At 50.5% G+C, this 13,953-nt stretch overlaps 1 protein-coding gene across 1 annotated transcript; it reads left to right on the top strand.

The window, feature by feature from the left end:
- Positions 1-4,535: 4,535 nt before the first annotated feature.
- Positions 4,536-12,017, top strand: EIF2S2 (eukaryotic translation initiation factor 2 subunit beta). The gene is made up of 9 exons (XM_075571912.1): positions 4,536-4,717; positions 7,062-7,242; positions 8,273-8,373; positions 8,879-9,017; positions 9,116-9,219; positions 9,728-9,876; positions 10,358-10,414; positions 10,812-10,897; positions 11,534-12,017. Exons 1-9 carry the CDS (start codon positions 4,703-4,705, stop codon positions 11,707-11,709), a joined length of 1,008 nt encoding a protein of 335 aa, XP_075428027.1. The 5' UTR covers positions 4,536-4,702; the 3' UTR covers positions 11,710-12,017.
- The last annotated feature ends 1,936 nt before the right edge of the window (positions 12,018-13,953 follow it).

Raw genomic sequence — 13,953 nt, 5'->3', positions numbered from 1 at the left:
GTGACTGAGTGAGCGAGTGGGTGACTGAGTGAGCAAGTGGGTGACTGAGTGAGCGAGTGGGTGACTGAGTGAGCAAGTGGGTGACTGAGTGAGCAAGTGGGTGACTGAGTGAGCGAGTGGGTGACTGAGTGAGCAAGTGGGTGACTGAGTGAGCGAGTGGGTGACTGAGTGAGCGAGTGAGTGACTGAGTGACTGAGCGAGTGGGTGACTGAGTGACTGAGCGAGTGGGTGACTGAGCGAGTGGGTGACTGGGTGGGTGAGTGAGTGACTGGGTGGGTGAGTGACTGGGTGAGTGACTGGGTGGGTGAGTGACTGGGTGGGTGAGTGACTGGGTGGGTGAGTGACTGGGTGGGTGAGTGAGTGACTGGGTGGGTGAGTGACTGGGAGAGTGACTGGGTGGGTGAGTGAGTGACTGGGTGGGTGAGTGACTGGGTGTGTGTGGGTGACTGGGTGTGTGACTGGGTGGGTGTGTGGGTGGGTGGTTGACTTTGACTGGGTGACAGTGGGTGGGTGGGAGACGGTGGGTGACAGTGGGTGGGTGGGAGACGCTGGGTGACAGTGGGTGGGTGGGAGATGCTGGGTGACAGTGGGTGGGTGGAAGACAGTGTGTGACTTACCTTGAGTGAGTGGTGGTTCCTGGCGGCAGACGGTTCCCCTCCTGGCACTGATATCCCCGTGGCATCTGGCTGGGGCAGGTGGGTTTGGGAAGTTGGCGGGGGGCAAGACTGGCAGGCTGGGGCAGGAGACCCGCGCCGCGCTTCCCCTCCGTTCCTCGTTGGGAGCGAGGGGGAAGGAGCCTGGAGTTGGCACAGGAGGGCCGCGCCGCGCTTCCCCTCCGTCCGGGAGCCGGTGCAGGGCGGCGCACGTGAGGGTGAGTGCAGGAGGCCCGCGCCGCGCTTCCGCTCCGTTCCTCGTTGGGAGCGAGGGGGAGGAGGCTGGAGTTTGCGGCTGGGGCAGGAGGGCCGCGCCGCACTTCCCCTCCGTCCGGCAGCCGGTGCAGGGCGGCGCACGTGACGGTGATGGTGCGGCTGGGGATGTTGCGGAGCGTCCGGGTTTGGGTGAGGCGGGGGGGGGGGGGGGGGGGAGTGTGTTGTGTCCGTGAATCCGGACACCAGGGGGGGTGTGTGGAAGGTGAGCTGCGGTCCGGCTGACGGGGGAGAGTGACGGGCACCGGGAGAGGGAGTGTGTGTGTGTGTGTGTGTCAGAGGCGCACGTGGTCACGGTGTGAGGAGAGTGTGCGTGTGTGTCTCTTCTCCCTGCCTGGCTCCTCCCTGCCTGGCTCCTCCCTGCCTGCCCGCAGGCCAATGAGCTGTCCAGCAGACATACACACACAAACATTATTTGAGACTTAAATATATAGATGATAATTATCAGGGTTGTGTTTTACCCTTTTACGGCCTTTAAAGTACATATCACAGTGTGCGTGGCTCTGTGTGTATCTGTGCACATGTGTGAGTGTGCTGATCTGTGTGTCTGTGTATGTATCAGTGTGTCTGTGTATGTATCAGTGTATCTGTGTATGTATCAGTGTGTCTGTATGTGTATCAGTGTGTCTGTGTGTATCAGTGTGTGTGTGTATGTATCAGTGTTTGTGTATGTATCAGTGTGTGTGTGTATGTATCAGTGTTTGTATGTGTATCAGTGTTTGTATGTGTATCAGTGTGTCTGTGAATGTATCAGTGTATGTGTATCAGTGTGTTTGTGAATGTATCAGTGTGTGTGTGTATGTATCAGTGTTTGTGTATGTATCAGTGGGTCTGTGTGTGTATGTATCAATGTCTGTGTGTGTATGAATCAGTGTTTGTGTATGTATCAGTGGGTCTGTGTGTATGTATCAGTGTCTGTGTGTGTATCAGTATGTCTGCATGTGTATCAGTGTTTGTGTGTGTGTATGTATCAGTATGTGTGTATAGGAGTGCATGTGTGTATCAGTGTGTGTTTTTATCAGTGTGTCTGTGTGTGTATGAGTACATGTGTGTATCAGTGTGTATATGAATGTGTCTGTGTGTGTATCAGTGTGTGTATGTATCAGTGTGTCTATGTGTGTATCAGTGTATGTATGTATCAGTGTGTCTGTGTGTGTATGAGTGCATGTGTGTATCAGTGTGTGTATGTATCAGTGTGTCTGTGTATGTATGAGTGCATGTGTGTATGAGTGCATGTGTGTATGAGTGCATGTGTGTATGAGTGTATGTATGTATCAGTGTGTATATGAATGTGTCTGTGTATGTATCAGTATTTCTGTGTGTATCATACACACACATACATATTGTGACAGTCAGTCTGTGTATGCCAGAGAGAGCTTGCAGGATGTACACTTTATGCCCAAACCTCCTTGCATTGAAACACTCAGAAGACAACCCCCCCCCCCCCCCCCACCCGTCATAAATCATGTACTTGGGAGACGTTTAAGACAAGAGAAAAAAACATTTTCTTCTGATGTATAAAAGCCTGACAGGATATAAAAACACGAATAACTTCATTTCCCGAATACTTAGACAGACGCCATCTTCACGGGTGCGTCTGTGCTCTCCACACGCACGCATCTAACTTGACAGCCTAATGTCTATTTTCACAGGAGAAACAGCTATCTGTCTTAGGCCCCACTTAGCCATGAAGAGTGGGGTATGACTTGATTCGTCTTATTGCAACGATGCCAAATATGTACCTGTTATTATTCAGAATAGATGTCATCGCATGATTGTGACGGGAGGGGCGCAGAGACCAGCATATTAAAGGTTAAGCCTCAGTCTCTGGCCCCTTTTCGTCTGATGGATATCCAGGACCACCCTGTGTATCCATCTACCTGTGGTTCATGTGGCCAGCATGTGATGAGTTAAATGTAATATATGCAGTGCAATGTTAAGTGCATTACTTGGTTCCTGGGCATGCTAGGCGGGTGATACGATTACCCAGTCTGCACGCCCAGGAACCCGGGTTGGGCTGGTTCCACCAGGAGATCGGAGACCATGGAGGATGGGGATGAGCAGTCCTCCTATCTGGGAGACGCTGGTCCGAAGAGCGGAGCCATTGTCTGCCCAGAGAGGCGCCCGCCTCCTCCGGAGATAGCGAGCAGGCACTGAGAGCAGGGGGAGGTAGGTGCTGCTCTCATTGGTCGGTTCATAATTCACGCCCTCCTTGCCTCGGCCTCCCCGTCAGACCCCCAGCCCGGATTGGCTCACACATACGAGCCCTCGCGCTGTGATTGGCTGCCCACACAGCTTCCACGCTGGGATTGGTCGCTGCCCCGAGCTCCATGATTTCCTATGGAGACCGGAAACCTGGAAAAGCAGCAGCCGATCTGAGTCCCACAGATCTCCCCGGGGCTGGCGGCAGATACACTAAGCGGGGGGCTCTGGGGGCGTGCCAGGGACACCCAAAGTCGAAGCTGCGTGTGTGCCGGGCGGGAGATTTGAACTTTCCTTGCTCTAACTTGCACCCAGCACTACCGGGAGACTCTGGATTTACTACAGCAGTGGAATCTCCTCTGGGAAAGTCATTTCGGTGGCGCCGGGCCCCTAAGCGATCGGGATTCCCTCTGTATTGTGCTGAAGTTTGGGAGTATAAGCTCTGTTGTGACTTTGTGATGTGTCTGTTTGCTCCGGCCCGAAATAAACAATAAAATATTTGATCTCTGTGTCCTGTCTGGTGCTTAATCCCGTTAAAGAGTTCTGGTCTCCCCGTGACAATGGTATCCTCATTTTTAATAAAGTCCTGCAACTAAGTCGTGACCTGTTTGTCACCTCTCTCTGGGATGCACAAGTGATAATTAAAAAATGTTACAGTTTCCTTTGAGGCTTACAGCCCAGGATCTGGCTATCGTCCCCAGCCTTCTAAACTACAGACGTGTCACTTTTACTGGGGACATCCGTGATACTCCCCCCCCCTGCCAGCCCCCCAATTAAGCCCTCGTAGATCAGCACAGACACAGACCTGTCAATAACACAATTTGTTGTATTTTTAAGACAAACTGTAGCCATATTAACCCCTGAAGCACCAGCTTGATTAAGATACTTAATATTCCCCGCCATTTTTATTACAATAACACTGATGATAATATAAACAATAATTATTAGAATAATAACAACAGTAACATTATTATTAACAATAACATTAACAATAATAACGACATTACTATTAATAACAACATTGATAATACTAATAATGATAATAATAATACTAATGATAATAATACTAATGATAAAAAGAATAATAATAACATTGATAATAGTAATAATGATGATAATAATAATAATAATAATAATAATTCTAATGATAAAAAGAATAATAATAACATTGATAATAGTAATAATGATAATAATAATAATAATAATAATGATAACAATAATTATAATAATAATAATATTGATAATAATGATAATATTAACAAAAAGAACATTGATAATAATGATGATAATAATAATAATAATAGAAACTGACATGATCCTCTGAAAACTACAACTCCCGTCATGCTTTGCAATGGGGAAGTAGTTGCGGGATCATTACGTATCCAGAAGGACGGAGTTGCGTCGCCGCGTGTGACGTGTTGTGCGCCTGCGCCTGAGGTGTTAGCTGATGTAACCGGAGCCCGAGCGGAGCCCAGGAGAGAGAGAGCGCGAGAGGCAACGGAAAGAGAGAAACAACCGGGTCCCCGACACACAGCGGCGGCCGTGGCAACAGCAGCAGCAACTACACAGCGAACATGTCCGGGGACGAAGTGAGGAGGCGGGAGGGGAGACACGAGGGAGGCGCCGCCGCCGCAGCCGCCATGTGCGCGAGGCCCGGAGTGTGCGCGCGGCCCGGAGTGCGTGCGCGAGGCCCGGGGTGTAGCAGTGACCTCCGGGAGGCCCCGGGCTTGCAGTGAGCTCTGCTCCAGGGGCTGAGGCCTCGCACCCTCCTCATCGCAGGGAGCCCTGTGTGACTCGGGGATGTGTGCAACGTTTCGGGCCTAACCTGGGATCTTCCTCAAGAACACACACACACACACACACACACATATATATATATATATATATATATATATATATATATATCTCCCTATACTTACTATATGTACACATATACACACCTAAAGGTGTGTTCCCTTGAGGAAGATCCCAAGTAACCATTAAACGTTTTCTAAGTAAATGTTCAAATCTGTGACTAAAGATGTGTAAGCGCCGGGTACTTTCACACTGGCACTATATATATATATATATATATATATATATATTTCTCTCACACACACACACACACTCTCTCTCTGCACTCACTAATGTACAAAAGAAAATACATCTGGGTGCTTACCGTCATGAAATAGGTAAAGGGACAAAAGTGGACAGACACTCCAAAGTATGTGAAAAAAGGGTGGCGTTTAGGTCGGAGGCACTCCGATAATAAGTGTATAGACCTGGTGCACAGAATAGTCCAACAGAAAAACAAAACTGGCACGCGTAGGATTTGCAAAAATGATGCAGATGCCAGTCTCGATATCTCTGGTACACAGCAAAGAAATGTATTCTGTTTTATACATAGTTCCAGCAGGCAGCCTCGTTTTCCTGCCAGTAGTTCTTGGTGTATGTTTTCATGAAGCCTTTGATGAGTCGGGTCTCTGTGAGGTTAGAGTCTCGGTCTCACATATATCTCCAGCTTCCCAGGACAGGGGCTGCATGTCAATGTCTGTGCACAGATAAAGGAAGTTGTATCTTGGAGAGAGAATCCCAGGAACCCCTGGGGCACACAGCAGCTCAACTAGCGAAGCCCCTGGCTGCTTTAAAGGTTCAGTCCCACTAAGCAGGGCGCCAACATATTTGTAAACAACATGGCGGTTTATTCACTAACGTCCGTTGTTGGTTAGCGCGCCTGATCCCACGTTGACTGCCATTGACTTGGACAGGGGCTCGAAAAGCAACCGACCTTGGTGAATTAAAAGTAGGGGGGGGGAACGTATAATTGTCCGATTTCATTAGCACAAATGTGGCAATCCACGACACGTACGGTATTAAACGGGAACAGTGTTATTCCGAAGGCTCTATAGAAGTACTTTGGGTATTACTAGGATATTACTTAGATATGTCCTTGTAAGATGCAGTCCTGCTCAGTAATTCTTAGTCATTGCACCGTGCATATTTTTGGGTAGTTGTAGTCTTTTATAGCGGGGAGCATTTAATATGGATGACATGTTGCGTGTAGTCTTAGTCATGGGCTCTTGTTACAGTCTTAGCCTGTCACAGGGACGCGTGAGTGTGTTTGATCCTGTATATAAGATTTATGTCTGATTATCGAGCGAGTGTACAATAGGTATATCCCGATGTCTGTTTAGCAACAAGTACCAGCTTCATGATGCACAAACTCATGAGTTGTAAACCAGCGCCCCCCAACCCTTATTACCCAGCGCTCCCACTGCTAAATATTAGCCCTCCGAAGCCCAAATAAATAAATCTTATCACCGACTCATCAGACTATCACAACTGTGTGAGCGATCCCAGGCAGTGTAGTGTCCTGAGCTCGTGGGGGGAACACACGCTTAATAATCCCCGAAACTGCCCCTCAGGGTGTGCAGGCAGCATGGGGGGTATCGCTGTCACTCACTGCGGGAGCTTCCAAAGTCACGCCCCACAATGCCTTGCTGCTGTGGGTGCAAAGCATAGTGGGAAGCTCCTGCTGTAAATGACAGCGATACCCCTCCCCCCACACTAAGGTGCAGTTTGGGGTTTGACTAAATGCGCAGCCCCCACACGGTCTCAGAACCCTGCTATACTGCCTGGGAGCCCTCAGTACTGATTATTTGAGGGTGAACCCCTTGGAGACACCTCACGGACCCCTTGCTGGGAATCACTGCCCTAAAGAATAAAATAGCTGTGTCTGAGCGGGTTCACTGACTCTGTACTTCTATGTCCTGGCTTTGCTGTAGAGTGCAGCAGGGAAATGCTGTAGGTATAATCACAGTGATCTCATTTGTATGCCTACCCAGAATCCTCTGCAGCTCAGCATGTGTGTGGCACAGGTTTTGGGGTCTGTGGGTGGCGTGCAGGTCAGGAGTAAGCTGAAGTGTAATTCTGCAAATGTCTTGGCTCGTGCAGATGATTTTCGACCCCAACATGTCCAAGAAGAAGAAGAAAAAGAAGAAGCCCTTCATGCTGGACGACGAGGGGGGAGAGCAGCAGCCGGAGGAGACCCAGGTACCAGAGACCAAAGAGGTGGAGCCGGAGCCATTCGAAGATAAGGACGTGGATGTGGACGATGAGACCTTCAGGAGGAAAGGTGAGTAACTGCTGAGCTTTGTGCTGTGACCAAGTCTCCGACGGCCGTTTCGCCAGTAAGGTAAGTCCTTTAATTGGGGTTAGTGTGTGGGTTTTTTAGGGGATTGGGGGAAAGTGTTGGGTTTTTAGGGTAGATGATTGGGGGAAGGGGTTAGGTTAGGAGATTGGGGGATGGGGTTGGGTTTTTAGGTAGGGGATTGGGGGATGGGGTTGGGTTTTTAGGTGGGGGATTGGGGGAAGGGGTTGGGTTTTTTAAGGTAGAGGATTGGTGTAAGGGGTTTGGTTTTTAGGGTAGGGGTAGCTTTTGGTATTGGGGGTTAACGGGATTTATTTTGGGTAAGGGGCTTACCTTGCCGGCGGAGAGATGTCCTTGAGGTGAGTTGCGGCTAAACGGCGTGCGCGATTTGCCGCTACCAAATGTCCCAGACCGACAATCTCGACCAGAAAACAAAGTTTTTCGTTAACGTCTTATTTCGCTTCCTATTGGGCCGCAGGACATTTAAATGCCGCCATTACGTTAGGCACGCAATCTCCCTGGCTGCAGATACCGGCGCCCCCTACGGCGGTAAGTATCTCTGGAAGCAGGGGGTCCCCGGAGCTGAAATTAAAAATTTTTAGCTCCGGAGACCCCCGTGCTTCAATCCTGTAATAAAAAATACCACGCCTGTATTGCTGCTGTAACAGTGCACCTCCCCCCTCTCACGTAACGTTAATAATCTGCATTGAGATTACTTTATTTATTTTCCCTAGCTGCTTTTGCTATTTAAATATTTAATTTAAAAGGGCCCAAAGCCGGCAGCGGTGTCCATAAGGCGACTCCTGCTGCGTATTTTCAGCGCCGCGCGGCTTCCCATGCAGGCTTATCCGAGATCCGGTGTGACCTCGAGCTCCTCCTGAAGACATTCTCTGCGACGTCACTAAATAATACACAATGACCTGCGCGGGAGGGGACTGCGCCGGTAATAGGCAGAGGCGGTTTCCGTGACGCGCGATCGCAGAATGTAATGTGCGCGCGCACTGTGTTTTCGCAGACGCGCCCGACGACCTGGACGATTTGAACTTCTTCAATCAGAAGAAGAAAAAGAAGAAAACGAAAAAGTGCGACTTGGAGGAAGCGGAGGAGGCCGTGAAGGTGAGGGGGGGGGGGGGTAGGGGAGCAGTGGGGGGGAGGGGAGGACAATAGGGAGAGGAGGAGGGGGGGGGGAGAAGGAGGCCGTGTGGGGGGGGGGGGTGGTTGGGGGAAGAGGCTGTGAAGGGGGGGGAGACCGTGAGAGGAGGAGGCTGTGAAAGTATGGGACGGGGGGGAGGGGAGGATAAGGTGGTGGAGGGGAGGATAAGGTGGTGGAGGAGAGGATAAGGTGGTGGAGGGGAGGATAGGGTGGTGGAGGGGAGGATAAGGTGGAGGGGAATGCCCTGATTGTGCGGGGGTAGGAGGCCCTGAAGGTGAGGGGGGGAGGAGGCTGTGGCAAGGAGGGTGAGCGGGGGGGTGTCTGTCATGGACCAGCCGCAATGGCTGCCCGTGCCCAGACGAGTTTAAATATCATAACGTCCGTGTCCCGTGCCTCGTCCCCTTCCTCACTTTCCGACGTGTGTCCCGTGCCTCGTCCCCCTCCTCACTTTCCGACGTGCGTCCCCAGACTCTGAAGATCGAGGTGGAGGTTCAGGAAGCGGCCACAGAATCGCAGGACGACGACCTGGACTTCATGCTGGGGAAGAAGAAGAAGAAAAAGAACGTGATCTTCCCGGAGGAGGACGACGACCTGGAGAAGGAGGACGGTGAGTGGCGACGAGCGATGTGTGGGAAACCGCGCCCCTTTCCCTGCCTGTCCGAGTCCGGCAGCGTGTTAAACACCCATCTCGCTTTCCACCCGTAGCCTTTGAGGAAGAAGAGGACTTCAAGAAAGACGATGGCATCTCCTTCCGCTCCCCGCTGGGTCCCGCGTGGGCTGGCTCGGAGAGGGACTATACTTACGATGAGGTGATGGGCTGTTACATTTACCGACCAAGTTACCGGGTTTCAATCTCCCGCAGGGGAATCGCAATGGCTGCCAAATCTCGGGCCAACAGGGAGCTGCGACATCGACAGCCATTTAAATCCCCTCTAACAACCAGGAAGTAATACCGGTAACTTCCTCGGCTCCCCGGAGCTGGAAATGGGGCGGGGGTGTCATTTTCAGGTTTGACCGACCCGGTATAAAGACTTCAGTAATCCATGACCTAACCCAGGGCTGGCCAACGCCAGTCCGCAACGGCCACCAAACAGGTCAGGTTTTCATGATATCCCAGCTTCAGCACAGGTGGTGCAGTTGAAGACTGAGCTACCTGTGCTGAAGCAGGGATATACTGAAGACCTGTTGGTGGCCCTTGAGGACTGGAGTTGCCCTCCCCTGATGTAAACCTAATCTGCGCTCCTCCTCCGTGACTGTAAGTGTAAGCTTGGTCCAGATATGGAGAGTTTCCACAACTTCTCCTTGTTCTTCTTCCAGCTGCTAAACCGCGTCTTTAACATTATGCGCGAGAAAAACCCAGACATGGTGGCAGGAGAGAAGCGGAAGTTTGTCATGAAGCCGCCTCAGGTCGTCCGAGTAGGAACCAAGAAAACCTCATTTGTTAACTTCACCGATATCTGCAAACTGTGAGTGTGACGGTCTGCTATATATATGTGTCTGCGAGTGTGACTGTCTGCTATATATGTGTCTGCGAGTGTGACGGTCTGCTATATATATGTGTCTGCGAGTGTGACTGTCTGCTATATATATGTGTCTGCGAGTGTGACTGTCTGCTATATATATGTGTCTGCGAGTGTGACTGTCTGCTATATGTGTCTGCGAGTGTGACTGTCTGCTATATATATGTGTCTGCGAGTGTGACTGCTATATATGTGTCTGCGAGTGTGACTGTCTGCTATATATGTGTCTGCGAGTGTGACGGTCTGCTATATTTGTGTCTGCGAGTGTGACGGTCTGCTGTGTGTGAGTGTGTGTGAGTGTGTGTGAGTGTGTGTGAGTGTGTGTGAGTGTGTGTGAGTGTGTGTGAGTGTGTGTGAGTGTGCCTGCGTCTCCCCTTCTCCCCCACCATTTCCCGCCTGCGCTGTGATAATCTTCTTTCATTTTCAGATTGCATCGTCAGCCAAAACATCTCCTGGCTTTCTTGTTAGCAGAGTTAGGTACCAGGTATGTCTCGTGTGCTGCGTTTATATATAAACATTAAGGGATAAAGATGGGTCCCTGTATTGGCAGAGACGCCGTATTGCAGTGAGGAGATTAAGCAGTAACACATTATGTATCGTGTTAAATTACCGCCAGGAGTCACTTTCTAGTTGTCCGTCTGCGCCCATCTCCCGCTGCCGCGTGCGTCCCTTCTGCGCCTCAATTTGGGGACAGATACATTAATCACTAAATGAAATCCTTGTGCTATATGGAGACACAAGTACTCCCCTCCTTTATACCGCGCCCCCCTAATGGATAATTGCTTGTGCTCTTATCAAGGACGCCTGCACATATGAAGCATTTTCTTGCCACCAACAGTGTGCTCAGTTCTCTCCCTTTTCTCTTTGGTGTTTCTACCCAGCGGCTCCATAGATGGTAACAACCAGCTGGTCATCAAAGGCCGCTTCCAGCAGAAGCAGATCGAGAACGTCCTGAGAAGATATATCAGTAAGTCCTGGGCCCTGCAGAGTAACAACGAGTAACGCGTAACCCGTGTAACATGTAACCCGTGTGCACAGGCTGCTGAGCCATGAATGTTGGTGTCCTGCGCACTGGAGCACCTGAGCTTTAGGTGCAGGGTTGGGCCAACTCCAGTCCTCAAGGGTCAGGTTTTCAGTATATCCCTGCTTCAGCACAGGTGGCTCAATCAGTCGCTGCTTCAGCTCGATTGAGCCACCTGTGCTGAAGCAGGGATATTCTGAAAACCTGGCCTGTTGGTGGCCCTTGAGGACTGGAGTTGGCCGCCCCTGGTTTTGGAGATTTATTGCAGAATGATACGCTGTGTGGAAGAAAGAGGCTTGCCAGTGATATTTAAAGCCGCAGTCTGTGCTGACGATATCCCAGCATCAGCACAGGTTGCCCAATCAGTCCCTGCTTCAGCACAGGTCGAAGACTGATCCTCTGAGTCACCTGTGCTGAAGCGGGGAAATGCTGAAAAACAGTCCTGTAGGGGAGGGGGGCGGGGGTTTGAGGACTGTAGCTGAGCACCCCTGCCGTTGTGACTTAGCACTGCCGCAGTGTGCCGGTCCCATTGTGCATACATGACGCGTAACCGCACGCACCTTGCCACGTTTTTTTTTGCAGAGGAGTACGTGACCTGCCACACGTGTCGGTCCCCAGACACCATCCTACAGAAGGACACGCGCCTGTACTTCCTGCAGTGCGAGACCTGCCACTCTCGCTGCTCCGTGGCCAGCATCAAAACCGGCTTCCAGGCCGTCACGGGCAAGAGAGCCCAGCTGCGGGCCAAAGCCAACTAGCCGGGGGCCCATCCGCCACGGGCGGGGACACGCAGTCTGGATACGTGCAGGAAGAGGTAACACTCTGTGTATACATCCGGTGGCGAACGTGGCAAGTAAACGTAGGCTTTTTCTTTTTCCGTGGCCTGCGCAAAGCGTTGTTAAAATCAGACGCCGAATCTGGATCGCTCTCAGCGCGCACGCCGCTTGCCGGAAACATTTTTACCAGCGGTCCGACGAGAGAAAGCGGGAAGGACGGGATATGTATTTTTAACCAGACTTCTGTTCAATGCAAAAATACATTAAAGTTATTACAACATTCACAGAAACCTTCGCGTCTGTTTGAGTTCTTTGGTCCTGATTTGTAAATAACATTTCCCACGTGTTGCCAGGTCTGCAACCTCTGTCCTTCCCCATTATCTCTTAGCATACACTGCTTCCACGGCCAGGGATTCTGGGTAATGACAGGCAAATGAGCACTTGGCGTGTCACTCTTTACTTTACAAACATGGTAGCCCTGGTAAAGAGTCCGCCTGCCGCGTTAGGGCGCGTACGTACTGCGCACGATGCGGACAGGAAGCCGTACCTCTGAGGCCGGCCATACAGCGCACGCAGACAAGGACCAGGTCACGTGAGCGGTTCAGCCAATGAGGCCTCGCTGACGCTCACGGGCCACAGATGTCACGCACCGGCCGAGCTGCCATGAGTGCCTGCTATATCCGCGGCCTGCGCTGCTTTTGGAGCACCGTCTGGGTTAAAGAAGTGCAGAGCCTCTAACCCTACGCGCAGACAGCTAGGTTGTCCTTTTAGCTCCCGTCAGTGTGAGGTCCTGATTATTAACACGCGCCCCCTTTCCTCAAACCTTTCTTGAAATTGAATGTTTTTGTGCTTTTGAGCTGAATACAGGTTTTTTATTATACAAAAATAACAGTCAGGTGGGAAACGCCACTCCTCAAGGGCCACCACCAGGGCAGGGTTTCAGGATATCCCTGCTTCAGCACAGGTGGCTCAGTCGAAGCATGAGCCACCTGTGCTGAAGTGGGGATATCCTGACAACCTGACCTGTTGGTGGCCCTTGAGGACCTGCTGTTGCCCCACCCCTGGATGTCTTCCCGTGGTCCTACCTGGGTAGGAAGCAGGGGGTCCCCGGTGCCGAATCCTGGTTAATCATTCCTAGTTACGGAGATTCCCCCGCACCCTCGCAGGCCCTGTAGGAAGTCGTGGTATTCCTGTCAGCCCGCGCAACTCGGGAGGTTTAAACCGCCGTTACAAGTAAGTATGTCGGGGGGGCTGCATACGCAAATTAACTGTTTAATTTGGGGAAACCCCCAGCTTCCTACAGAGGGGGAGGGTAAAAAAAAAGCAATTATCTTGAACACCCCATTCAAAACGGGGTACACGCCCCTCCTTCACCCTCCCAGTCAAGGGTAGTAGTTGTACCCCCTTTTTTCATTCCCTCTTTAACCATCTCTAATATCCAGGTAGAAGCCAGGGTGCTTAAAATGTCTTTTATTTAACCCTTTGAGTGCCGGTGTGACCAGTGTCCCAAGTGCAATGTAGTAATAGAACAGGATGTAATTTCTCCAGAAGGACTTGGGGAGACTGGAAACGTGGGCAGGTAAATGGCAGATGATGTTTAATACAGATAAATGTAAGGTTATGCATTTGGGAAACAAGAATAAACTGGCGACTTACAAATTAAATGGGGATAAAAGAGGGGAATCCTTGATGGAGAAGGATTTAGGAGTGCGTGTAGACAGCAGGCTTAGCAATAGTGCCCAAAGTCATACAGTAGCTGCAAAGGCAAATAAGATCTTATCTTTCATTAAACGGGCAATGCATGGACGGGAAGTTAACCGAATTATGCCCCTTTATAAAGCATTAGTAAGACTGCACCTTGAATATAGAGTTCAAATTTGGGCATCACTCCTTAGAAAAGATATTATGGAACTAGAGAGAGTGCAGAGAAGAGCCACCCAATTAATAAAGGGAATGGATAATCTGATTTGCAGTTCGCGAAATTAGATTTGTTTACATTAGGAAAGAGGAATCTAAGAAGAGATATAACGATATACAAATATATCTGGGGACAATTCAAGGAGCTTTCGAAAGAACTATTCATCCCACGGGCAGTACAAAGGACTCGGGCCATCCCTTAAGGTTGGAGGAAAGGAAATTTCACCAGCAACAAAGGAAAGGGTTCTTTACAGTAAGGGCAGTTACAGTGTGGGATTCATTACCCATGGAGACTGTGATGGCAGATAC

The sequence above is a fragment of the Ascaphus truei genome, chromosome 15, assembly GCF_040206685.1.
Source record: "Ascaphus truei isolate aAscTru1 chromosome 15, aAscTru1.hap1, whole genome shotgun sequence".
Taxonomy (NCBI): domain Eukaryota; kingdom Metazoa; phylum Chordata; class Amphibia; order Anura; family Ascaphidae; genus Ascaphus; species Ascaphus truei.
The sequence above is the reverse complement of the archived record's forward strand: the minus strand, read 5'-3'. Positions and strand labels throughout refer to the sequence as shown.

Bases quoted from the DNA above. Each gene is read 5' to 3' on its own strand.
- EIF2S2 (XM_075571912.1), top strand. The intron at 10,415-10,811 runs GTATGTCTCGTG...GTTTCTACCCAG, and splicing joins TTAGCAGAGTTAGGTACCAG to CGGCTCCATAGATGGTAACA. The intron at 10,898-11,533 runs GTAAGTCCTGGG...TTTTTTTTGCAG, and splicing joins CGTCCTGAGAAGATATATCA to AGGAGTACGTGACCTGCCAC.